The sequence below is a fragment of the Xenopus laevis genome, chromosome 8S, assembly GCF_017654675.1.
Source record: "Xenopus laevis strain J_2021 chromosome 8S, Xenopus_laevis_v10.1, whole genome shotgun sequence".
NCBI classification, from domain to species: domain Eukaryota; kingdom Metazoa; phylum Chordata; class Amphibia; order Anura; family Pipidae; genus Xenopus; species Xenopus laevis.
Genome location: NC_054386.1, coordinates 37,374,107 through 37,402,006, shown reverse-complemented (window position 1 = coordinate 37,402,006; position 27,900 = coordinate 37,374,107). Strand labels below are relative to the sequence as shown.

Genomic DNA, 27,900 nt, shown 5'->3' with positions numbered 1-27,900 from the left:
CTTCATTTATTTTTGCTTATTATTTTTTTAGACATAAGACAATGTTTCCTTTACATGTTCATGATTAAGTAAAATAAAACCTTTGGAGTATTAGTGCAGCCTTCCACTGATTGATGTTCTGGTGTGGGCCCCACATCAGATTTAATCTAGGGCCCCCAACATATCTGGAGGTTGTCCTGTTTTACCAGTATATATTGATATTGCTCATTAATTAGGGCCTCATGGGGCTCCCTATACCTCCTGGGGCTCCCTATACCTCCTGGGCCCCCCATGCAGCTGCAGGGTCTGCTTCCTCTGTAGTTATGCCTCTGGTGATCATAGAACAAAATTCTTAGCTCATTTTTGTTAAATTGGTAAGCTTTGTTTCTGTTTTTGTTCATCTGTTAACCTCTATTCTGTGTAATAAATCACTGCAAATGTGTGCAATTTATTATTAGTTATTCTTGCAAAACTCCCTGCACACTTCAAATTTGTCTCTTTAGTGCTTTTGCCAACATGTATTTCTTTAATAGAGCTTATTGTTCCATATATTCTATCATTTACAGCCTGCAGATTGCAGGTCTCTGATAGACAAACTGAAAGTCTGCAGTGATGAACAGCTTTTGCTGGAGCTACAGCAAATCAAAACATGGAACATTGGAAAGGTAGGTGTTAAAGTCCTTTTATGTAGGTGTTAAATTGTGCCTGCATTTATTTATTTTATTGTATATGGATTTACTGGACAGTTCATTTCTAGTGTTCTATAGGTAGCTTCTCTTCCATTTCTTTTAGGGATGCACCGAATCCAGGATTTGGTTTGTGATTCAGCCAGGATTCTGCCTTTTTCAGCAGGATTCAGATTCGGACGAATTCTTCTGCCCGGCCGAACCGAATCCTAATTTGCATATGCAAATTAGGGGCAGGGGTAATTGCGTGACTTTGTCACAAAACAAGGAAATCAAAAATGTTTTCTCCTTTCCACCCCTAATTTGCATATGCAAATTAGGATTCGGGTTCGATACTCTGCCAAATCTTTCACAAAGGATTTGAGGGTTCGGCTGAATCCAAAATAGTGGATTCGGTATATCCCTAATTTCTTTAGTCATATTCTATATTGAATTGGGTTTCAAAACTGAATTATTAAAGCACTCATTTGCATTGTTTTCTAAAAGGGCTGGAATAGCCCGAAACGTCGCTTTGCTAATGGCACGAATAAACAACTGAATCACATATCGGAGTGCTGCTAGATTTATTGCTTTATTACTAAAAGGAATAGTAACACCAAAAAATGTGTCCTAAACTAATGAAAATATAATGTACTGTTGTGCTGCACTGGTAAAACTGGTGTGTTTGACCACCAGTTTTATATATGAGCATATCATAGAAGAACAGGTTCTAAAACATTTATGGGAACAACAGGTACAGAAGTGATTCTGCTGATAAAAACCCCTTTGGTCTGGTGCAGACCACTGGTTTGGGTAAAGTATTTTAGCATTCTTTTTGGGTCTCTTGAGGCTATCTAATATCAGGGTCTTTCTTTTGGTAGCAGACCTGTGAGTATTGACATAATGTTGTAAAAATGATATGCCAGTTGAAGAGTATTAAAAATAAACATTTTTAAATGTCCCCACTCCCTCCTCTACTTGTATTTGCTACAAGAAATAAGCAAACAAAAACTGATTTTCCCACTGCCTGTTATAGCTGCAAATAATTTGGTTCTTAGTGATTAGTGCTATGGGGCCTGGAGATTTTTGCAGCGGTCAAGTGAAAGCATATGCTATATAGAATACTCTTACAGTGATATATATTATAACACATTGAACCTTCTCTATTGTTCTTCTGTATGGTCATTGAACTACACTAAAGAGCACATTACACTTGTAATGCTTGCAGCCAGTTTAATCAAAACACAGTGCCTATTTTTACTAATTCACCGTTGCCTTTATTCATCTTCAGTGCGAGCTTTATCACTGGGTAGACTTATTAGATCGCTTCGATGGCATTCTGGCAGATGCTGGACAAACGGTAGAGAACATGTCCTGGATGCTGGTGTGCGACAGACCCGAGAGGGAACAGCTAAAGGCTCTTTTGCTAGCAGTGTTAAACTTCACTGCTTTGCTTATCGAATACAGCTTTTCACGGCACTTGTACAGTTCCATCGAGGTAAAACTCCTTTTCTTGTAATTTGTTGGTCTTCTTGTAAATTTTTTAATTGAGAGCCTTTTTTTCATCTTTAATATTTTTATGCAATAAGCATATCTACAAAATGTGTGAGGTCCTAATTTGTGTTTATATATGGTCAGGATTCTTGTAGCCTTTGTCTGTGTGGCATTTATTTCTTGAGTGGTTTAGACTAAGCTGTACTATTAGGAACATCTGCAATGCAGGCTCTTAAGGCTTTTCACAAATCGTTCATAAGATGTTTATAGATTGTATATTCAGACAGCTATTCATTTACAGCATATCAATTCAACAAGAAACAATTTAAATGTTCACTTTATGGTTCTTGGACTGCAGAAGCAGTTTCTGGTGTGTTGTGTAGGGTAGTCTATGTAGGTCTCTTTAGATTTTGCAAGTTTTTATGTTTATTGGTAATTTCCGGTTATATAACTAATCTCAAGGACAGCGTATTTAATTATGTATGAATGCCTATTCTTAAATCAGATATAGAATTTAAAGGAGTTGTTCATCTTTAATTTAACTATTAGCATGTTCTAGAAGCCCAATTCAAAGCAAATTTTTAATTATTTATTTTTTTAAATAGTTTTTGAACTATTTGCCTTCTGACTCATTTCAGCTTTCACATGGTGGTCACCGACCCCATCTAAAAAACAAATGTTCTGTAAGGTTACAAATTTATAGTCACTGCTACTTTTTATTACTTGTGTTTCTATTCAGGCCCTCTCCTAGTCGTATTCCAGTCTTATTCAAATCAATCCATGGTTGCTAGGGTAGTTTGGACCCTAGCAAAAATATTGCTTATATTGCAAACTGGAAAGCTGCTGAATTAAAACCTAAATAACGCAAAAACCACAGAATACAACATGAAAACCAAATGCAAATTATCACTCTCTACATCATATTTAGTTATTTTAAAGGTGAACAACCCATTTAAGGGCTTATCTGTAAATTTTATTTATTTGGATAATTAGTCCCAGAAGTCATTAATCCATTTATCTCTGAGATTTTTAAGCAAAACCCTGTTAACCAAGGAGTTCCCAAACTACTGTGCTGCACAACAAAAAAGTTGAAACTGAATGCAAACTGTCTTGTGTCATTATGTAAATTGTACTAAAATATGTTGACCACTATTAATTATGTGAGAGATCCACAAGCGACGGACATCCCTTTGTTGATACAAAAATATTTATCTAACTGTATGCTTATGGTTGTCTCCTTATGTATAGCACCTTACAACTCTGCTTGCATCTTCTGACATGCAAGTTGTTCTGGCTGTGCTAAATCTTCTCTACGTCTTTAGTAAGAGGTCCAATTACATCACACGACTGGCCTCTGACAAGAGAACGCCTTTATTGTCTAGGCTTCAGCACCTTGCAGAGGTGAGCTTCGTCTTTAAAAGTATCTCATGTGATGTCTGTTTTTAAATATGTTATCTGATTCGTAATGTTCCCTCTTTTAGAGCTGGGGAGGCAAAGAGAATGGCTTTGGACTTGCTGAATGTTGTAAAGATATGCACATGTTGGTATGTGTATCACTTTCATTTCTTACATGAAACCATTTGGCCAAAAATGTACTTCATCCTTCTAAAAATGCATGTCCATACTTGCTTTTATGTTCCAAACATGGGATTAGTTTTTGAGGACAGCTGCACACAGTCCTATCTTCACCATGTACAATGCCACGCACTGACTGGAGTGTTGTTTTATGTTTTTTTGCCAGTAAAAAACTGGATCATTGGAAATGTGTACTGTGGAGGGACACGCTCACTTTGCGATCTTGCTGTCTCACAAATCTGAGCTTTAATGCCAGGAGAACAATAAATGTAACATTGTAAAGTTTGCAGATGGAGAAATAATGGTTTGCATCTGTTTATAATTGTTTGGGTTAGGTAAATTCCAATGAACGGGCTAATGTACTTGTTAAAAGTTCTTAAAGTATAATTTATTAAAGTATAACTACTGCTTGAGCATCTATTATATCTATCTTTTGACTGGATTTTAAGAGCATTTTGTAGAATCTGATATAAAGCATTGTTTGATGTGCCGTTTACTTGTCTGTTTTACTGCCCCTTTTTAGAAATACCCACCTAGCGCCACAACTTTGCACTTTGAGTTTTATGCAGAACTTGGGTCCGAGGTGAAAGTTGAAAAAAGGGTAAGGAACCCACAGAAATGAGTTTGGTTTTACTGTGTTTTTTGTGTGTGTCACGAGTCCCAAACACTAAAATTGCATGGTAATTTTTATTTCACACTGGTTCCATATGAATAAACCGAGTTTGGAGATAAGATACCAACCAGAGATCAGGTCTACCATATACTCAAAGGTTACTCGTCATCCCTCCCCTAAAGGTCTGACCACACGGGCAGATTCAGGGAGATTAGTCGGCAGGCGTCAAATCTCCTCTTCTTCACAGCGACTAATCTCCCCGATCTACCTTCCCCTGCCTTCCGCCGGCTAAAATGAAAATTGCCTGGTGGCAGGCACGCAGAGTGCTTTGTTTTCCGAAGTCGCCCGTAATTGCCTCACGAGGAAACTTCGGGCTACTTCAGAAAATGAAGAGCTCCGTGGGCCTACCCCCAGGCAATTTATATTTTAGCTGGCGGAAGGCAGATTGGTGAGATTAGTCACCGCAAAGAAGAGGGGAATTGTCGTCTGGCAACTAATCTCCGCGAATCTGCCCGTGTGGCCAGACCCTAAAGGTGGCCATAGACACACAGATCGGATCGTACGAATCGAGGATTCGTACGATTTTCGGATCGTGTGTGGTGTGTGCCGACATCTTTCGCCCGGCGGAGATCGGGCATTTGGTCGATCGGTCAGGTTTGATTTTGACCCGACCGATCCCGCCGGAGCTCATGGCACATCGTAATCTGATCGGTCGGCCAAACGACCGAACAATCAGATTACCCCCGATATAATAATGGCATATCGGGGAAAGATCCGCTCGTTTGGCAACATTGCCAAACAAGCGGATCTTTGCATCTATGGCCACCTTTAGGTTAAGGCCACACTGGGCGTTTTGGGGAGATTTGGTCGTCTGGCAACTAATTGCCTCATCTTTGCAGCGACCAATCTCCCCAAACGCCTTCCCTCACTCTGAGCCGGCTAAAATGAAAAATCGCTGGGGCTAATCACACGTGGCAATTCGTTTTCCGAAGTCGCCTGAAGTTTCCAACCAAAATCTCCCCAAAACACCTAGTGTGGCCTTACCCTAAACCAGGGATCCCCAACCTTTTGAACCCGTGAGCAACATTCAGAAGTAAAAGGAGTTGGGGAGCAACACTAGCATGAAAAATGTTCTTGGGGTGCCAAATAAGTGCTGTGATAGGCCATTTGGTAGCCCCTATGTGGATTGTCAACCTACATTAAGGCTCTGTTTGGCAGTGCACCTGGTTTTTATACAACCAAAACTTGCCTCCAAGCCTGGAATTCAAAAATAAGCTCCTGCTTTGAGGCCACTGGGAGCAACATCCAAGGGGTTGGAGAGCAACATGTTGCTCACGAGCTACTGGTTGGGGATCACTGCCCTAAACCTACAAACACATGAATCTGAGTAGTTTGCAAACTGGTACCATGCTCAGTAGTGGTGGCTGAACACTACTGTGGGAGAACATTAGTTACCTGAATGTCGTACAATTTAGGACACTATCCAAACCTACATCCTGCATAGAGCTTACCTAGCCCCTCTAACACTTCCACCACTATACCTTGGTATATCTGCATACAATGTCAGCAACTCGGCTGGCAATTTTTGCAAACTGAATAAAATATTAAATAATTTAAAAAGGACATGTAATTTAACGCCTTGATGTTCATTATTAACAGGGCAGTTTACCTTTACAAAACTTTTTTTTTTTTTTTTTAAATTTGTTTTTCAGTTGCTTTCAATTTCATGTTTTTACTCCAAAATGTTTGCTCCCCTCTCACTTTTCCCAGTAGCAGCTCAGTAAGCCTGATGTACTACTCCGCATATGCTTCAGCGGTTACAGCTGCTCCCTGAGTTTGCTAACCTGTGAAACAGACTTAGAATTTTTAAAAGTTTAGAAGATTGGTGTTCACCTTACATAACTTCTATAAGAGAAAATAAATGAAAACAAAATAAATGTATTTTAAAACCAAATATTAGAAACTTTGTAACATTTGGAAGTTATTATTTTAGGCATAGTATTTGTTTAGAAGTCATTGCTAGGATATCTTCTGTTTTTGCTCTCTTATTTTTTATTATTATTATTAATATTATTATTATAATTCATGTTTTTACTTTTTTTACCTAAAACAAATGAAACCTTTTTTTTAATATAGACATCCAGTAACACACTACATTATATACACATTGAACAACTAGATAAGGTAAGTAATATAGCTGTAGACCAAAGAAAGCCAGTGTAAAGTCCTTGAACACTCTGAAAAGAAGCTTTTCATTTTTATTTTTAATGCTTAGATTTCTGAAAGTCCCTCTGAGATAATGGAATCTCTCACCAAAATGTACAGCATTCCCAAGGATAAACAGGTACAGTGGTGGTGTTTTCTTTAATCTGTATTTATATGAAATTAATTTCCTATGATAACTGTATTTGGATGTAGGTAGTTGACACTCATTGTTCTTAACGGATCCAATAATTGCGCCTTTTTGGTCTTTCTACTAAGATGCTGCCTGTTTATGTTTGGCCACACCAAATCCCTGCTTCATCCAAACCAAATACTTTGCTGTGTTTTTAAAGGTCTGGTCTATTGCAGATGACAACTTATTGCTCACAGATGATACCATTTTTAGATTTTTAGATTATTTCTATTCTTTGGTAATTGTTGCTTATGATTCTCGGCTCTTACTTTTTTAAAGTGATACTGACACGTTCCTATAAAAATAGGAACGTGTTGGTATCAGTGAAAAGAAGCTGCATGCAAACTATAAGCAGCTAAAAGCTCCCTAAAGCCACCCCAGCCCAGCTAACCTTAGTAACAGCGACCCTCCGACATCATTAAATCATCTTGCTGAGTTGTTTGAGTCACGCTGGGCTATGGGGCAGCACGATCAAGGGGATGTGGCCTAGCAGGACACAGATTGAGTTTTTATGACCTCCTGTGAGTAGGAACTGGACCAAGAATATAATGAGCATAACTCCATATAGGAACATAGGAGAGAGATGATCTTGTATTCATTGGTTATTAATTCTCTCATGGATTCCATATATATTAAACATCAATGCTGTGTGACCGGCCCCTGCCCACATATTCACATAATACACAGAGTACCAAACCAAATCATGTTTAAACTCGTTTGAAAGCTGAAATTGGGGGGGCGGAGCCGCATGCCGAGCCGGTAAGCAGCGCGAAAGGGGAGCTCCCATACAGTATCCTGTGCAGCCCATATTACGGTCCCGAAAACTTTTAAAACTAAGCTCCAGTAACGCCGAACATACCCAGGCACTTGCAGGACACGGTAATGGGGAAGCATACGCAGCGGGTACGAGCAGATGCTGCCTCGAAGCTGGAGCAGTATGCACGCAGCCCGATCCAAGATGGCGCCCGAGGCTCCCCTCCTCCTGCTGACCATCGCAATCAGGCAGGCACTGCTACTGAGGCACAGGAGGCCCCTGCTCCAACAATGCAGGATGTACTTAACGCCATCACCTCCTGCCAAACCACTATCACGGCCATGCTGACTGCCAAAATAGAGGAGGTTAAAGTGGAACTGTCCCTTTTGAAACAAGATGTCCAAGTCATTAGAGGAAGGACTGGAGCCCTGGAGGAGCGGGTGAGTGCCCTTGATGACCGCACTACCCCACTACCACATGAGATCACTCAACTGCATAAACTCCTTAAGCAAACAACGGATCGTATGGAGGACATGGAGAACAGGCAGAGGCGATCCAATATTATAGTGGTAGGACTCCCTGAAAAGAGTGAGGGGCACAACGCTGAATTATTTGCGGAGCAATGGCTTAAAGATATGCTGGGAGCAGACCTATTCTCTCATCAATTTGTGGCTGAGAGGGCGCACAGGGTCCCTACAAGACCACTGCCACCTGGCGCCCCACCAAGACCATTCTTGATCAAGTTATTGAATTACCGTGACAGGGATACAGCGCTGCAGGCTGCTCGGAGAAAGGGAGACATCTACTTCCAGGGGGCCCGTGTGTCTCTGTATCCGGATTATTCAGCAGCACTCCAGCGACAGCGCAGCACGTTCAACGGGGTCAAGAGGCGGCTTCGGGACCTCGGGCTCAGCTACGGCATGCTCTTTCCAGCCAAGCTGCGCATCACTGAAGGGGGCAAAGTGCACATGTTTGACCAGCCAGACAGCGCACAGCAGTGGATAGACGCGCGCCCGCAACCTCCTCACAACAACCCGCCAAGTCAACCCACTACTCCACCACGCTCACCGCAACCCTGAGGAGTAAGACGTAAGGCCTACAAGTATGGTACTGTAAGTAACTAAACCCTGGGTACTTTCTGGCACTGGGACATTGGCCCCATCATTTATCTACACAAAGGCTGATATAGACTCATTATGGCCCTGGATATGGGATCTCTTGTACATGGTTATAACTTTAATTCGCAGGGGCCCAATGGACTTCCCTCCTTATGCATACATTGGGATCGATACGCATAGCACTAGCGGCGCACTCCCATTCTAGCAGCACAGACTATACCAGGAACACAAGTGAACAGTTGACCAGAATCCGTTAGCTTCACGGACACACTGGTGTATTTGATTTCGTTGTGAGCTCTAGCTCAGTTAACCTGTTTTGGAAAAATGTATCTCCAGATATTTTGCGGGGATACTGGGTGGGGGGTCTGTTGGGGTTGTTTTGCAAACTTTGCTCTTCTGTGTTTCAACCTTTCTCTTTTCACCTCTCTCGGATGGGTATCCGCAAAAAATGTTTTAAGTTGTACTGTGGTATTCACTGCTTTAGATCATATGCTGATACACATTACTATGGCAGGGACTAAACTTCAGATAGTATCATGGAATGTTCGGGGCATGAATGATAAAGTTAAACGGTCGGTGGTATTAGACCACCTTAAAAAACAGGGGACGGATATAATCCTACTCCAAGAGACGCACTTGATAGGCCAAAGGGTCAGAGCACTGCAGAGACAGTGGCTACACCCCACTTTTCATGCAGAATATTCCTCCTACTCCCGGGGAGTGGCTGTTTAGAAAAACTGTAAAACCGGCTGTTGAAGCAGTAATCTCAGACAGATATGGGAGGTATATAATTCTTAAGGTGACGATCAGTGGGTACACCATGATATTGGTCAATGTATACTCTCCTCCGCCAGGTGATATAACTCTGCTCCAACTGATTCTTGGGAAATTAGTTGGAATTGGGGACTTTCCCACATTCTGGTTTGGAGATTTTAATGCAGTCCCGAATCCAGAAGTGGATAGGTTGAGACCGCTCAGAAATGACACAGGGGTGTTGGGAGATTGGATTCACTCTGTTAATTTAACTGATGTTTGGAGGTGGTCCCATCCGTTAGAACGTCAATATACATGCTATACGGTGTCCACTTCAGCTCTTTCCCGGATAGACCTGGCCCTGGCCTCCCCTTTGGCTTTACAGCTGGTAGACTCTATTTCTTTTACATCTAGAATTTGCTCGGATCATGCAACGATACAGATGGTTATTAAAATAGGAGGGGTAGAAGGGTCACGACAGTGGAAACTCCCCCCAAAATGGATCCATCATGAATTTGTAAGTGAACCCTTTAGGAAGCTTTATCAGGAGTTTTGGGAATGGAATGAGGGCACCACGAGCGAACAGATTGCTTGGGACGCTAGTAAAGCATACACGAGAGGGCAGTACATCTCGCTAATTAAGGAAGCCAGGAATAGGCAGGACGCAGAACTTAAATCCCTTCGGGATAAGCCGAGTGTAGCTGAAAAAGAATTTGTTCGAGATCCAGCTGAGCAGCAGAAATCGGACCTCGAATTAGCCCAAAGGGACCTTGATCTAGCCTATGTTCATAAGTACTCCCAATGGGAACTCCGCAGGATAGCTTCATGGTACGATAAGGGTGACAAATGTGGCAAGCTCCTAGCGATTCTCTCCAGAGAACCATCACAATTGACAGCCATCCCCAGATTGACTATGGCAGGGGGTCAAGAAATTAGGGATCGAGAACAGATTCTTTCCCATTTTGTGGACTTTTATACTAACCTCTATAGCTCTAAATTCCAACGCCCCCCTGAATCCCTCGTTCAATACCTAGACAGTATTCCACTCCCTAGCCTACGAGTAGAAGAGGCAGAACCCCTTAATCAAAGAATCTCCATAGAAGAGGTTATAGCAGCTATTCATGACTTCCCGAATGGGAAAGCCCCAGGTCCAGATGGACTCCCCATAGAGTGGTATAAAGCACATAGTGATATAGTGGCGCCCAGGCTTTGTTCTCTCTTTAACTCTATACTTCATGGGGCCAAAACACCAGAATGCTCGAAGGCAGCCACCATTATCCTAATCCCGAAAGCAGGGAAACCCCCCGAAAAGTGCGAGTCGTATAGACCCATTTCCTTACTGAATACAGACGTTAAGGTCTTAGCCAAAATCCTTGCCACCAGGCTGAGAGGGGTGATAGAACACCTAATACACCCAGATCAGACAGGCTTCATGCCGAATAAGGCCACAGATATAAATATCAGGAGACTATATAATAATATCTGGGCGACGCATGAAGTTACAGGAGAGAGAGAGTAGTCGTCGCACTGGACACCGAAAAGGCGTTTGACACTGTTGAATGGCCGTATTTGTGGGCCTTGTTGGAACGGTATGGCCTGGGGAACCACTTTATTAAATGGGTAAAAGCCTTGTATGATGTCGCAGTGGCTCGAGTACAGGTGAACGCAAAACTGTCCCAAAGTTTCCCACTGGCAAGGGGTACCAGGCAAGGATGCCCCATGTCGCCCCTCTTATTTGCCCTGGCCATAGAACCCCTGGCGGTGCTAGTCCGCAATAACAGAGAAATTGAAGGGCTTAAAATACAGAGACTTGAAGAGAAAATCTCGCTTTATGCGGATGATATGCTGGTGTATCTGGCCAATCCCAGGGAGTCTCTCACGGAATTATTGAGGGAGGTTACAAACTTTGGAGATTACTCTGGCCTTAGAGTCAACTGGGCAAAGTCAGTCCTATTTCCCATTGACAACGGTGGTACTAGGAACCCGCACCCTCAATTACAATGGGTATCCTCCTTTACCTATCTAGGCATGGCAATACACAGTGACCCGTTAAAGTTTACAGAATTGAATCTAGCCCCGATACTCGGTTCCCTAAGAGTGAAAGTGCAGCATTGGTCCACTCTCCCATTGTCCCTACCTGGGCGCATTAACATTCTGAAGATGGTTTTCCTCCCCAAGTTTCTCTATGCCTTTCACAACGCACCAATTATACCTCCCATGCAATGGTTTAAAGTGCTGGATGCATGTGTAAGAAACTTTGTGTGGGCAGGTGAGCGTCCACATATAGCCACCCGGATGCTTCAAGCCCCAGCTACGAAAGGAGGTTTAGCCCTTCCAAATTTTCTGCTATACTTCTATGCCAGCCAGCTTGTGTATGCCCGGTGGTGGCTCAACCCAGACCCGAACAATCAGGCCACAGTGATAGAAGCAGCAGTAATCTCCTCGTTTGAAGCTTTAGCCAACCAGCTGCACAGGGGGCTCCCATCAATTTACCAGTTGACACCTCCCATGAAGACGGTAGTTCAGGTGTTCCAAAAAACTGTGGCTGTGGCATACCGGAGGGGGCACAGCTGGTCCAAATGGACCCCACTATGGGGTAACAAAGCGCTTTTACACTTTACGACTATCCCTAATGTCAGTGAGTGGGCAACTGTGGGGATTAAACATTTACATAATATAGTTAAGCCAGATGGTATTAAACAATTTGATCAGTTAAAGCAAGAATTTGGTCTGAATAATTGTATGCTTTTTAGATTCATACAACTGAGGCATGCTTACTCTGCCCAGTTTCCAGAAGGAATCCCCACAGTTACAGAAACTACCTTGGAACGTTATCTTCGTAAACCACTCCTCCCCAAACCACTTAGCTGGGTCTATACTATTCTGGTGCAAGAAAACTTTGATTCTATTAAGCATGTATGTCACAAATGGGCTCAGGATTTCCCTCATCTTGATGAGGGAACCTGGAAAGATTTACTTGAACAAATACCAGACAACAACATATCAAGCAGGGATAGGTTCATTAATATTAAATTTATTAACAGAGTCTATTTAACACCACACAGGCTGGCACGTATTTATCAAGGGTATCCGGATGTATGTGTAAAATGTAACAGTGAACAGGGTAATTACATGCATGTGTTCTGGGAATGCCCTAAAGTGCAAAGGTTCTGGTCGGCGATTCTTACACATCTTGATACTGCACTGGGTCTGCCTGTAATTCGGACTCCAGAATACTGTCTCCTGGGGCACACCGAAGGATTAAACCTTCCTCCTTGTGATAGACTGTGCCTTCAACAACTTTTTCACTTTGCAAAAAAAGCCATCCTTTTGACGTGGAAAGACATTGAAGCTCCAGCCATTGGCTATTGGAAAAAACTAATAAATGATGTCCTTCCAAAGCAAAAACTTACTTACATGGCGAGAGGCTGTCCTGCTAAGTTTGGAAAAGTGTGGAATTGCTGGCTGACTGACCAACAAGCTGCTGGGACTGCCTCACAGTAAAGCAGAGCCTAGGTATAACGACTTTATGTATGATATGGCTATTGAGTGTAGCATGATTGAATACCCGGACTTTATTTGATGTGGGTTTGGAATGTAATGTAAGCGGATAACCCATCCTCTTGTCTCTTATCTCTTTCTACTTTTCTTTCTTCCTTTTCTCTGTTAAAATCAATAAATAAAATCTTTCAAAAAAAAAGAAAGCTGAAATTGCCTGAACCCATCACCAGTTTTTTATACTGTTGGTATGGGTTATGTGAGGATACATATGTTTCAGGAGGTGTTATATGTGACCTTCACTTCACCTGTGAAGGGGCCTTGCTAGGAACTTTAAGATCTCCCTCCTTGAGCTTTCCCCCCTCCACATGGAATGACTCTTATAAGTCTGGGTTTGGAGAAGGTCAACATAGACTGTGACCCTATTATAAATGGCTGACTCCAGACCTTAGTGAAGAGAGGCCTGTGTCTGATTTAGTTACTGGCAGAAATATTTCTCATGATAACCTTGGCCTGTTTTATTAACTATTACAGGCCTGTATCACGACACCTCCCCTGTTTAGAGTTAGCAAGGAAAGATTGACATACAGGTCACTCTTAGCCTTGCCACAATAAAAACATAAATCCATAACCAAAGCCAGGTCATTATTGAAATATCCATTCATATTATACAGTATGAGGGATCAGGCTACCTCCCAGGCCTACAGTATTGTTCCTTGAGGGCTGTATCAGTATAATCCCAGGTACTGGAGTGGTTTGAAGTAGGTACACTTCCCACTTTGCCTCTATCTACACTGTCTCTGGATAGAGTGCAGGTTTGCATAATAGGCAATACTCTCACTGCTCTCCCCAGGCATCTGACCTATTCCTCCCACCTGGTTCACTGAGGGGCCCTCCAGCCTATCTCTAATTCCCCATTCGCTGGGCCTAGACTTAGAAACTGGCTGGCTGCCTTCCACCATCTTTATGCAACCCTGGTCTACACTGACCTGCTTATTCATGGGTTTGCATAAACCACTGGGCTCATCCCTAATATCCTGGACTTCTGGAAAAACTGTTTTGTTGCTATCTGACTTGGGAGAATCTCCTGGTACTACCAGCCTTAGCACTGACCTCCTGGCCCCCCCTCAGTACTGGTTCTGGCATGGTGGCTATACCTGGCCAACCACTACCATCACTCTCCACAGTCTGAGTGGCACTATCCACTAGGACCCTACTCTGAGTCCTCACCACCTGCCCCACATGCTTCTGCATTGACTCCTGAGCTTGGCCTAGCTGCTGACCCCTCAAGACCTCAGGCAGTTTGGGTACAGGATCAGGGATCACATGCTGGAAATCCCTCACTGCCGGTACACTACCGGGCTGCAGCAGGGAGACTGCTAGGGGAAACCTCTCCTACCCATCTCCCTTTTATCCCTACTTTGGGACAACACTGGTTCAGGCACTGGTTGACTGTTGCAAGATGGCAGAATTTTACAAGAGGCAGGAGCCACTTTACCAGATAGAAAAGAGAAACAAAAAGGGAAGGGAAACTCTTTGCAAGTACGTCTTCATAAAAAATAATATGCACTGAGTTTGTCTTTGAAGACTGTATACTCCTCACAAGGATTTACAGTTATTTAGTGCAAGGCTTAATGACTTAACCCAAACGCCAATGCTCTAAATAAAAAAAATATGCCACCACTGCCTATCAACTCAGTCTCTCACACACCTTGCACACAGGTTAGACTAAAACAAAAGCATCCCAAATACCAACCAACACCCACAAAACTCATTCGCTGCCACCATCTATCATTAACAACCGATAGAAACCTAATGTGACTATTCCCCTGTTCACTCTAACAGGTAATAACTCAAAATACACCAATGCATTAACCACTCTCTCAATATAGTCAGCTAGTTCCTACTGATTCAACGAGTACTTCAGCATACCAAGGGTTAATCAGCATACACACAGACTAGCATTTCCATTCAGCATGCAGAGGGTTAACGCTCACAGTTACTCTTTCAGCTAGGTTCGTTTAGAGCACCAAAGACAATCTTATTAAATTCTATTTAATATTATAAAAGGTATAACGGTGCAATTAACAAAAATATGTCACAAAAAGAGACATAGATTCCAGCGTGACTGAAACAACTCAGCAAGATGATTTAATGGTGTCAGAGGGTTGCCGTTACTAAGGTTAGCAGGGCTTGGGGCGGCTTTTGGGTTCGCTTTTAGCTGATTATATTTCACGTGCATCTTCTGTTTACTGATACCGACACGTTCCTATTATTATAGGAACCTGCCAGTATCACTTTAAGTATATTCTAATGGGTACATTTTTTTTTACTTTTTCAGATGCTTTTGTTTACACACATACGGCTAGCACATGGCTTTTCTAATCACAAGAAGCGACTACAAGCAGTGCAGGCTAGACTGCATGCCATCTCAATACTAGGTATAACATTAAAATTTCTATTGATTTAAAACTGTTTTGGATATATGATTTACAGTAGAACCCTCATTTTACATCCCCTGAGTTTTCCCTTTTTACATTGTTGTTTTGTGGTTCCACCTATATATTATGCATAATACATTTTCTGGATTTTGCACCATTTTTTTCTGCGCCCCTGAAAAATGTAAAATGGGGGTTCTACTGTATTAATATTCTTATGCTTTATTAATTATATCCTCTTTTAAAGGGGTTGTTCATGATCTGATTTTTTTTTTTAAATCTCCTTTCAATCCTTTGTCCCCCAAGGGAATCGAGGTCCCGAAGTGTAAAGTTCCACTATTCACCTTCTAAAGCAGCTCTAAGGGGGAGGGGGGAGATGCAGACTCTTGAGTATTTTAAATTGATAAGATTGTTGTCATTAGGTTTGCTGCAGAATCCCCGAGTTTCACTAAAAGCAGCTGTTAGAAATGTTACAATAGTTACTAATATTTCTCAGATACTGCTGAGAAATGTATCAACTAATTGTATTAAATGTAGCAAATTGTAACAGTTCAGATGCTGCCTCCTGATCACTGAGCTGCCAGACTTACATAACATAGAGGCACATAAAACATAGAGGCACAAATATTTTGGGAAACTGGTAAAAATAAAAGATGGAAAGCAATTGAGAAAAGTTTTTTTTATGATATACAAGCTGAAAATAACTTAAGGGGTTGTTCACCTTCCAAACACTGTTTTCGGTTCAGTTGTTTTCAGATTGTTCAAAATATGCAAATATTATTTTTTTTCAATTGCTTTCTATTTTTTAATGTTTGTTTGGCAGCTCAGTGATCCAGAAGCATTCTGCTACAATTAGTTGATCCATTTCCCAGCAGTATCTGTGGAATATTAGCAACTATTGTATCAATTGTAACAGCTGCTTTTAATGAGGCTCAGGGATTAAAGATAACAAACGTATCAACTAAATGTATCAATTTAAAACAGTTTAGGCTAAGGCCACACGGCGCGATTTCGCCGCGATTCTGCGCTGGGCGAGTTGCGAGTCGCTGCGGTTTTTAAGCCGAAATAGCTTTGTTAACTTTGGCGCTGGCGTCAATGCAAATCGCGGCGAAATCGCTGCGCTAATTCACACGCGGCGATTCTTTTTCTACTGTCGCCCGGAAACGCCCAGCGAGGCAACTTCGGGCGACAATAGAAAACGAATCGCCGCGTGTGAATTAGCGCAGCGATTTCGCCGCGATTTGCATTGACGCCAGCGCCAAAGTTAACAAAGCTATTTCGGCTTAAAAACCGCAGCGACTCGCAACTCGCCCAGCGCAGAATCGCGGCAAAATCGCGCCGTGTGGCCCTAGCCTTAGATGACTCTAAATGACAGTTGATGACTCCCCTCCCAGAGCTGCTTTAGAAAGAAATGAAACTTTACACTGCAATATTAGAAAAACAGTCACAAATAGAAAGTGATTGGAAAAAGTCTTTAATTCTGGTGAACACTCTGAAAACAACTGAGCTATATAAAGTGCTTGTAAGGTAATCAACCGACAGTTTTGTATGGGCGCCTATGTAAAAACGCCTGTGCTAACCACACGAGGCGATGCGCTTTTCAACAGTCGCCTGAAAAAGCCTGGCGAGGCATTTTCAGGCGACTGTTGAAAAGCGCATCGCCTCGTGTGGTTAGCACAGGCGTTTTTACATAGGCGCCCATACAAAACTGTCGCCTGCGCCGGTCGCGGCGACTGTCGCGGCGACCGCAAACGCGTCGCTATCTCCCCGTGTGGACTAGCCCTAAAGTTTAATATTCCTCTCTTTGGCATTTGTTTTGCCAGTTAAGAATTTGTACAATTTGCTACGTTAGTTGCAGTATCTGTTAAATGTTATTGTATCAATTATAATGTCAAATGTAATTTTCCTTTCTTATTAAAAATTATCCAAAAATTGGTCTGGGGTTGCACAATGTCTGCCCAGATGCAAAAAATGAGCCAACTTACTCAGAACTCAACTGTAGTGACAAAGGCACACTTCACACTTCACACAACTGCTTATGCAAATATCTTTGGTTTTTTATTATAGTGAGATCTCCGTAGCGGAGATCTCACTATAATAAAAATAAAAACAAAGATTTTTGTTTTCTAACTTTTAGGTGACTTTTGAAATCTAACTGCTGATTGTTTGCTATGGGCAACATCACTGGTGATGTTTCTCTGCAATGTTAATGAATACACACCGTTAAGTGTATAAATGGTGTAAAATTATTCATTGTAAGGTGTACAACAGGATTATAAATATGTACCACAGGTGGGAATGAAGGTGTTATACTATTCAGGCAGGTTTGATATAAGTTATCCTGTTTCTTAAGCCCCTTTTTGTGTTCCTTTAGTATATTCTAATGCCTTGCAAGAGTCTGCAAACAGCATCCTCTACAATGGATTGATAGAGGAGTTAGTGGATGTACTGCAAATAGCAGACAAGCAACTCATGGTGAGAATTATCTTACTATCTTATGATTCCTTATAAGAGAGCATGCTATCTGGTTAATTTGTCTTGTTGGCTTTCTCTTTGTGACCACACTATTCTGTTATTTAATATTCATATTCTTCTTAGTTTATTCATGAAATTGTTTAGGGAAGCAAGGTTGGGGTGTGCAAACAACTGCTTTTATACTTGTCTGGTCATTTCAATAGTTATAGTGTATTGTGTTTAGCACATGCAACCAGTGGCAATATAGCCGAGTATTTGGCGTCCAGCTTACTCTTTTAGTTTCTTCTGCCTGTGTTTGTTTAAAAGTTTGATGGTTTGTGAATAGGTACATTTATTGTTTAGACAGTTTATATCTAAGGTTTTCAGTTATGTATATGTTGAAGTCACTGTTTAATTTTATCTCTTTACTTAGGAAATTAAAGCTGCATCACTAAGGACTTTGACATCTATTGTACACTTAGAAAGAACACCAAAGCTGAGCAGTATTATTGACTGCACTGGAACTGCCTCTTACCATGGATTTTTACCAGTCTTAGTCCGAAACTGCATTCAAGCTATGATAGGTGAGCCTTTCTGTTGAATTGATTTTTAAGCATCTATTAAAATGTTGTTGTGTAGTCAATCCTATCAGGTTTTACATTTAACATTTCTTTTAGACCCAACCATGGAGCCATACCCTCATCAGTTTGCAACAGCTCTTTTTTCCTTCTTGTATCACCTAGCCAGTTATGATGCTGGTGGAGAAGCTCTTGTTTCCTGTGGAATGATGGAAGCACTCCTTAAGGTATAATGCATATTTGCAGTCTGTTTCCATAATAAAAAGTAGGTTGCCTGTTGTACTTCAATAATATTGTTCTTAGATGTACTTCAATCTGTTTTCACTTTTTTAAAATGTATGTTTTCGGCTTTGTTTGTTTAACCTCCAATGTTTCAGTGCAGAACTGCTCCATGTGGCATTGTATTTTAGGTGATCAAGTTCCTTGGCGATGAACAGGACCAGATTACGTTTGTGACTCGAGCTGTGAGGGTCGTTGATCTTATTACAAACTTAGATATGGCAGCTTTCCAGTCCCACAGTGGGTTGTCCATTTTTATTTACAGACTAGAGGTGAGTGCATTAACAGTGCTTGCATGGGCTGCTTAATAATTTATAAACCTCCACCTTTAGATCTGTGTTTGCTCATCCTGCTGTAGCTTAAAGTGATACTGACACACAAAAAATATTAATCTACATTAAAAGTTACCTATAGGTAATTTTGATAGTTTTTCACTGATAGTTTTGCTTTTGTAAGAAATTGTTACTGGAAGTTCCTAAACCTGACTGTTTTGCCAACCTGACTGTCCCTTTTTAACCTGTCAGTTAGAGTTTCTAATGCTAACGGACTACTGCTGCACTAATATGGCAGCCCCCTCAGAGGAACATGGGGGTAAGAAAAGTAATGTAAAAGCATCAGACAAATACTTTTATGGCAACATTATAGATAGCATTCAAAGACAATGTTATGATAGATAATAAAAAGGTTATTTTCTGAAGTCAGTATCGCTAACATTTTCTCTTGCTTAAAACTGAGGTCACACGTGGCATCTTCTCCACTAGTGGAGATAGCGAAGATCTTCTGAATTGCCTTTTGTATACACAGATGGACACAACATTCTGCCTGTTGGTGCATGCATGTTTGTGGCAGAAACGTGCATTTTTAAAAATTATGCTCTTAGTTTTTATGGTATCTTGTTAATGTTAGTTCAGCAAATTGTACTTACTCTCTCATCTTAGGGGGACACAGGCACTAGAGGGTTAACTTTACCTTCCGGGAGGAAAGGACACTAAAAACAAGAACTTTGACAGCCCTCCCAGGGGACCAGCCCATCTATCCCAGCAGGCCACACCCCCTCCGGGAGGCTGTCACTCTCGGTTCTTTTAGTGTCCTCATTCCCCTTAGGGGAGATTTTTCCTTACACTTTTTTTTTTCCCTCCACAGGTTCCCCGGGCAGCAATTCCGATTATTTTTTTACTGGGACAGGAGCTCCTGCTCTGTTCCCTACGCCCTCAGGCACTTGGAGACAGGAGCCACGGCTCAGTTCTCCAGGCTGGGGGCAAGTGCTGGAGTTCCTCTGGCAGCCCCAGCAGTGGTTCTACCACAAACACATTGCAAACCTGCCGCTCTCCTATGTCTTTCAGAGGCGGGTGGCAGGTCTCTTCTTCGACTGGGCCATTTTAATTTTCGTGCCATTCGGCGGTGACGTCATTGTGCCACAGCGCGTGCTCCTCTACTCGCACCGTTTCTTCTGCTGGCGCAGACATTAGCAGGACAAATCAGGACTGCCACAGCACAATGTTCTGTTGCTTCAGGCTACATTCTATATATAATATTATATATATATATATATATATATATATATATATATATATATATATATATATATATATATATATATATATATAATATTATTATTATTAACCCTTAGCTTCAGGGGTAACTTCTCAGGGTGCTATGGCTGACACCACCAGGGAAGGCCCCAAGCTGCGTTCTACGCAGACAATTGCCAAGGTTCCTTCCACCTCCATGGTTTCCTTCTTGGCATGCGCCAGTTGTCGCGCCAGGCTTCCCCTGGGTCACTCTGAGCCTACCTTTACTGTCTGCCTACCTTTACTGTCCCTTCCCAGGCCCCTGCTTCTACAGACAATCAGGGTGTGCATCAGCTTCAGTAAGCAAACCTCCTCCAGCTATCTCAGATATAAACAGCTTGATTGAATCTGTCCTTGAGACTCTTAATGTATATGCACCTGTCTCGTCCGATCCATCTAAGGATCTTTTCAAAAGACAGAAAAAGACAGTTCCCTTCACATAATCAATTTTTTTTTTCTGTAGTCAAGGATGAGTGGGCCTCTACACAGCGCAAGATTAATCTTTCCTGTCGCTTTACCCTTCTTTATCCTTTTTCCATGGATGACACTGATCTCTGGTGCCTTTCTCCTACAAGTCCACCACCAACCATCCCAGTTCCGGATGCAGCCGGCTTCAAGGACCCCATCGACAAAAGGCTGGAGGGATTCTGCAAATCTATATTTTTTTGCCTCCGGTGTGGTCCTGCGACTTTTGCTACTGCCTGGGTCAGCTGCGCTTCAACTCAAAGAGCCATCCCAGTTCCTCTACCAGGCATCCTTAGACTCGGCTAAGATGATTGCCAGGGCTTCTGCCACTTCCATAGCGGCCAGACGTTTCCTTTGGCTCAAACATTGGTCATGGATTTAACATCCAACAAGTCACTGGTTTATTTTCTCTTTGCAGGGAAAGTTCTCTTTGGCACTGAGCTGGACAAAATCATCAGCCAAGCTACAGGGGGTAAGAGTATCCTGCTTTCACAAAACAAGCCAAAGCATCCGTCATCAAATCGGCGTTTCAGACAAAAGACTCCATCCACAGAAAAGACTCCTTCCTTTAGAGGAAAGTGGAAGAGACCTGCCTGGTCCCCTGGTAGACAAACTCCGAAACCTTCCAGCGACAAAACATCCACTTCCTGAAGGTTTGCCCACCTCCCGAATCAAGAGGGTGGGCGGGCGTTTCCTCTCCTTTTGGCAGGTCTGGTCTCACTCCTTCGTAGATGCCTGTGTCCAAGAGGTTCTCCACCACGGTTACTCCATAGAGTTCCGACACCCCCCTCCAGAGAGATTTCTTTCCTCTCCTCCCCCTTCCAATCTCATACGCAGAGGATGGTGGCTACAACCAGCCAATCTCAACCATGGCAAGCCATTTCCTATACACCACTGGACCATCCTCACCATGGATGCCAGTCTCCGGGGTTGGGGCACGGTGTGTCAGAGCAAGACAGCACAGGCCAGATGGCTCCCCTCAGAGTCATCACTTCCGATCAATGTTTTGGAACTTGGAGCCATACGCCTAGCTCTCCTTCACTGGATGGATTTCCTCAGGGGCAAGACCGTCAAGATCCAGACAGATAATGCCACGGAAGTGGCCTTTATCAATCACCAGGAAGGTACCCGCAGCAGGCGTGCCATGCAGGAGTACTCATGCATTGTCAGCTGGGCAGAAAAGTGCGTACCAACCATCTCCGCAGTCCACATTCCAGGGGTGGACAATTGGATGTTGGACTTCCTCAGCAGGAAAACTCTCGAAGAGGGGAAATGGGCCCTGCACCCAGAAGTGTTTCAGACACTCACCGATCTATGGGGCATGCCGGAGGTTGACTTGATGGCCTCCAGGACCAACACCAAACTTCCGCACTTCATGTCCCGGTCAAGAGGGGTAGATGCGCTCACGGCTCCATGGCCGTTCAGCTTTGTTTACTCCTCCCCCCCCTCTACCTCTCCTTCCCAGGATTCTCAAGAGGATCAAGCAAGAACGAATCAGGACCCTGTTCCTAGCACCATAGTGGCCCAGGAGAGCCTGGTTTGCAGACCTCATAAATCTCGCAGAGACAGAGACTATTTCTCTTTCACTCCAAGATCTTCTAAGCCAAGGACCAGTGTTCCACCCAAATATTCAACTGTTCAATTTGACGGCCTAGCTCTTGAGACCCTAGTCCTCAGACAGCTAGGTTTTGACGATAGGGTGATAGACAATGATCACTGCCAGGAAACCATCCTCCTCCAGGATTTATTACAGAACATGGAGGACTTACATTCCCTGGTGTGTTGTTCACAGCCTCCCATCACATCGCTACGGCACACATCCTCGGGTTCCTTCAACAGGGCCTCGACAAGGTGCTTTTGCTTAGCCTCCCTCAAGGCTCAGATTTCTGCCTTGTCCGTGCTTTTCCTGTACCAAATGGCGCAGGAACCGCCCATTTGGACTTTCCTGCAGTGGGTTGCACGCGTCGCCCCTCCCATTTGCTCTCCCGCCCCAGGCTGGGACCTCAACCTGGTAGTATTGGCCCTCCAGGGTGCGCCGTTTGAACCTCTCGCTCAGGCCTCATATATACTTCTCACTTGGAAGACCATGTTACTCCTCGCAATCACCTCAGCCAGAAGGGTCTCCGGGCTAGCAGCTCTGTCTTGCCGCTCACCCTTCTTGATTTTTCACCAGGACAAGGCCGTGTTCCGGCCCATACCATCCTTCTTACCAAAGGTGGTTCCAAGACCACCCTTGCCAGATGGATAAGAGCTACGATCTCCAGAACCTACCAGATCGCTGGTAAACCCTCTCCCATTAGACTGAAGGCCCACTCAACTCTGTCATTGGTGGCCTCCTGGGTAGCACGGAACATGGCGTCCGTGGAGCAGATCTGCAAGGCTGCCACCTGGTCTTCCATTCATACCTTCACCCGATTCTACCAGGTACATGTGGCCTGTGTGGAGGAGACTCAGGCTTGATCATTCCAACCCTTCCTGGGGACTGTTTTTGAATGTCCCTCCAGTGCCTCTGCCCCCCTAAGATGAGAGAGTAAGTGGGATTTATGTCTTACCTGTAAAATCCTTTTCTCTCTCTTCATTGAAAGGGGGACACAGGCACGCCCGCCCTGTACGGATATCAAGCCAGGAGATGAAATGTCTCTAGAGCAGTTTCTGCTTAGAACCAGCATCACCTACAACTCTGATAGGGCCTTCAAGCCTCAGCAACATCCTCGCTCGGCGGGGAAACCCATCAGTTAGCCCAAGGTGCACCTTGGCTAGTTGTAGTTACTTCCTCAGTTATATATTTTTGTTTCTCAAAATTCTGTTTATTTATTTTCAACAAACAAAAAATAAATTTTATTTACAATCAAAAAATTGCCATGTTTACGCTTCGTTATTATCTAGGTAGGATTGTGCACAGTCTGTGTCCGTCCATAAGAGAGAGGGGGTAGTGTAATCTGTCGTATTGTCACATTGCTATCAGCCATCTAGAACCCACAACATATCATCATCCATCTCAATTAGACCAGTATTCCTTTCCTTTCTAACCATGTCTAGCTCAGGTATGTATCAAATTATCTAGTGCAGTCCATTTGCCCCATATCAGATCAAATTTAGTCTGGAAATTATACTCCGCCTTAATATGTGGCAAATTAGAATTGACAAGCTGCTTCCATTCCCTAATCCGAGGGGCCTGAGTGTCCTTCCAATGGAGGAGAATGAGTTTCTTGGCAAAGAATAAGAGTTGGAGTAGCAAAAGTCTGTTTCTGGTGTTTAATGGTAAGTCCTCTGTAAGGCCCAAGAGACTTAGTTTTGGCATGGCAACATGTGGAAGACCCAAGTGGATATGCAAAAAATCCCAAATATCTTTCCAGTATTTCTGTATATGAGAGCATTGCCAAAACATGTGGTAGTAAGTACCCTCCTCCGAACATCCTCTGAAGCAGGTGTCCATCAAATTTGGAAAGATTCGTGCCAATCTCACTGGTGTGTAGCATTAAATGCATCTTGGGGTATTTCTCCCAAATCCTGAATCCATTGAGATTTAGCTCTTGCCAGTGGGTCAGGCATCAAGTCCATTAGCCCTCCATAGAGGTTAGAGGTCAGGTGGCGTAGCCCTTCCAATTTAAGAAGTTTCTCTATTCGAGGCTCTCTAAGTTGCACCGTATTGCCTGGGAATTGTGCTGAGAAGGCGTGCTTAAGTTGCAGATATCGGAACAAATAGTGGTTCGGCAGGTCATATTCACCTTTGAGCTGGTCAGATGTTTTGAGTGCATTCTCAATAAGAATATGGCGAAGTTCCGTGACTCCTTTATTTGCCCAAATGCTGGGATCTGGAGAAATTGCCCTAATAGTCTGTTGTGCCATAATGGCATTGCTGGAGACCATTGATTGGTGTTTAGATATGCCTTCTTTGACACAATCTGCCAGCATTTGTATGTGGATAGGACCGTATCGGGTAAGTCATAACCTGGCCGTGGGCCGATAAATGGAAGAGATTGTAGTCCATCCTCTGAGCCCATGATGTGCATTTCAAGAGTCGGCGCGCAATTGTCCAGATTGGGGTGCCACCATTGTTGCAAGTTGGATAATTGAGCCGCTAGATAATAGTTCCTAAAGTTAGGTAGTGCCAAGCCACCATGGTTCCATGGAGCCTGCATAATTGCCCTTGCCAGTCTCGGTTTAGAGTTGGGCCACAGTAGTTTCTGAAGCAGCTTGTCAATGTCATTAAACCATCGGAGAGGTACATAAGTTGGAGCATTGGCTAACACATAAAGCAATTTAGGTAGACATAACATTTTAATTAGGTTCCCATGGCCCACCAAGGACAAGGGCAGCAATGCCCACGTAGGAATTTTGGCTTTAGGAGTCGCTAAGATAGGTTGCAAGTTTAATTTAGTATAGCAAGAGTTGTCTAGGGAGACAGTTATACCAAGATACTTAATTTCAGTAACCCATTTCAGGGGTAGATCTATTCTGGGGCATGGGTTAGGGTCTATAGGAAAGATGCTGGACTTATTCCAGTTAACACGTAAACCGGAGTACTCCCCAAATTGCTTCACCAGTTGTAATACATTATCTACAGAGTGATTGGTATCCGCTAGGTAGATCAAAGTGCCGTCAGCATAAAGGGATATTTTTTCTTCTCTATTGCCCACTCGGAGCCCTTGTACCCGGGGGTTAATTCCTAATCATGGCTGCAAGGGGTTCAACTGCCATCGCGAACAGTAAGGGGGATAGGGGGCATCTCTGTCTAGTGCCTCTAGTCAGTCAAAGGGTTTGGATAGTAGCCCATTTGCCAACACCGAGGCCTGGGGAGAATCATAAATTATTTTAATCCAGGAGATAAAGTTAGCACCCAAGCCAAATTTTGATAACACCTCAAAAATATATGTCCACTCCACAGTATCGAAAGCCTTTTCTGTGTCCAGAGAGGCTATCACCCTCAAGTTTGTATTATCACGTTTAATGGACAGATTATGGTAGAGGCGTCTAACATTAGTATAGGTGGACCTATTGGGGATAAATCCTGCTTGGTCTGGGTGTATTAGGTGACTGATTACCTGCTTAAGGCGGTTGGCTAACAATTTAGTGAGTATTTTCGCATCCATGTTAAGAAGTGATATGGGCCTATAGGAGCTACATTGTGATGGGTCCTTATCCTGTTTAAGAATTAATGTTATTGTTGCCTGGTAGAATGAAGGTGGAAGAGCCTTTGATTGTGAGGCTGATTGGAACAGATACAGTATTTTAGGGGCTAACAGTTTAACATGAGTTTTGTACCATTCTGCAGGCAGTCCGTCCGTCGGGCCAGGGGCTTTCATATTTGGAAATTAGGTGATGCTATCCTCTATTTCCTCTAGAGTAAAGTCAGCATTAAGTTCCATACGTTGGTCATTGTCTAAATTGGGGTTCCTCAGTTATATTTAAGCTTTTAACGGTCTGGGGAGTGAAAGCCTCCCGGAGTGGCTGTGGCCTGCTGGGAAAGTTGGGCTGGCCCCCTGGGAGGGCTGTCAAAGTTCTTGTTTCTAGTGTCCTTTGCTCCCAGAAGTTAGTTAACCCTCCAGTGCCTGTGTTCCCCTTTCGATGAAGAGCGAAAATGATTTTACAGGCAAGACAAAAATCCCTCTTTTGTGTTCTGTTCTTGCTAAATACTGCCCAAAGGTTCATAATACATGCTCCTTTTTTCTGCTTCTTTTTCAGCATGAAGTTGACCTATGCAGAAAAGAGTGCCCTTTTGTTATCAAGCCAAAAATACAGCGTCCCGCCAATGTTCAGGAAGGGGAGGAGATGGAGACAGATATGGAAGGTAAAAGTTAAATTTTATTTTTTATCATTGAGCTTTCACTAATCGAGGTAAACTTAAATTGCAGTGTCAGTTGTAGCAAATCCAAAACATTTTTGTACAAAATAAATAACATTTTTTCAATATAATTAGCCAACGATGTAATGGAAAGGCTGGAGTGCAGGCATGTCTAACATAATAACAAGAACACAATTTCCTCCTTTGCAGCTCTCCTCTGTTACCAGTCCGTAACCAATCAGTGACTTCAAGGGGAGGGGGCATATGGGACATAACTATTGAGTTCTTTCTTTCAAGTCTGACATGCTTGCTAAAGATTAAAAGGAAGCTAACTTATGTCCCAGGTGCCCCCCCCCCCACCCTTTCAAGTCGTTTACTACCTAAGAGTTAGAGAATTGCAAAGGAAGTAATGTTCTGGCTATTATATTTGACATCTCTTAGATAATTACATTTTTGGTTAACTATCTTAAAAAAGTTGTATCTTTACGCCAAACTGTTCCTTTAAGTGAGATGAGCACTGAAATAAATTATGGGGGTGCCAATCTTGGTGGTTGTTTACATTTTATTTGGTTTTTTTTGCTATGTTTGGTACACAAATTTTATTTGGACTCTGTAAAAGTGGAAACTTGTATTAGCTTGAGAAATGCAACATGTAAAATGGCAGTGTCCATAGCATCAATCCAAAAACATAAGCTATGTTTTGTATTCTAGTATCAGATGTAGCTATGGAGAGCTGTCCTGGTCCTTCTACTTCCAGCGATCATCGTCCTTCTCTGAGCACAAGTAGTAGCTCGAGTAGTATAGTGGTCCCACGAACAGGTAAAATCCCAAATCAAAAATGTCCAATATGCAATATATGTAGTAGTTTAAATGTTTTTCATTATGTGGTTAAGAAAAACCCTACTTTTTCATATATTTTTTTTTATTCTTCTTGTACTTAGGTGTGCAGTGCATTCCTCAAAGGGCAGCTCTATTAAAATCAATGCTTAATTTCTTGAAAAAAGCAATCCAAGACCCAGCTTTCTCAGATGGCATCCGCCATGGTAAGTATTAAAAATACTTTTTTTTTTTTTTTTTTTTAAACGTAACTTTGGCATTTGTGTTTTCCCCTTTCATGTTTGCATTGTTTTAAAAGAATCTACCCTGGAATAGTACTACGTTTGTAAGAAATTTTTTTATTTTTTTACATTAAAAACAAAGTATTAATTTAAACTTTTAGTATTGCTGTAATTCTCTACTGAAGATTAATAGTTGAAGACACTGCCTTTTTAATTTTATTTTCAGTTATGGATGGAACTCTTCCTACATCGCTGAAACACATAATCAGTAATGCCGAATACTATGGCCCTTCTTTGTTCCTGCTTGGTAAACCTTTACATTGTTTATGGTGTTATTCCATGTTTTCTAACAAGTGTTATGTCTTGGGTTAAAACTTGCATTTCCTCCTGTCATTGTGTTGGCAAAGGAAACCTAACCTTTTGTGTTT

General features: G+C 42.6%; 1 protein-coding gene across 11 annotated transcripts in view; it reads left to right on the top strand.

The window, feature by feature from the left end:
• The window catches only part of LOC108699996 (E3 ubiquitin-protein ligase HUWE1-like), a 159,206-nt gene that overhangs the window by 20,985 nt on the left and 110,321 nt on the right, over positions 1-27,900 (top strand). For all 11 annotated transcript variants that reach the window (XM_041574909.1, XM_041574913.1, XM_041574912.1 and 8 more), the window contains 16 exons: positions 546-644; positions 1,936-2,142; positions 3,387-3,539; positions 3,620-3,682; positions 4,237-4,314; positions 6,463-6,510; positions 6,602-6,670; positions 15,186-15,285; positions 17,657-17,757; positions 18,170-18,320; positions 18,414-18,541; positions 18,725-18,865; positions 26,315-26,420; positions 27,126-27,233; positions 27,356-27,457; positions 27,699-27,779. In XM_041574909.1, coding sequence (XP_041430843.1) covers positions 546-644; positions 1,936-2,142; positions 3,387-3,539; positions 3,620-3,682; positions 4,237-4,314; positions 6,463-6,510; positions 6,602-6,670; positions 15,186-15,285; positions 17,657-17,757; positions 18,170-18,320; positions 18,414-18,541; positions 18,725-18,865; positions 26,315-26,420; positions 27,126-27,233; positions 27,356-27,457; positions 27,699-27,779 — 1,735 coding nt within the window. The remainder of the gene's footprint in view (positions 1-545; positions 645-1,935; positions 2,143-3,386; positions 3,540-3,619; positions 3,683-4,236; positions 4,315-6,462; positions 6,511-6,601; positions 6,671-15,185; positions 15,286-17,656; positions 17,758-18,169; positions 18,321-18,413; positions 18,542-18,724; positions 18,866-26,314; positions 26,421-27,125; positions 27,234-27,355; positions 27,458-27,698; positions 27,780-27,900) is intronic.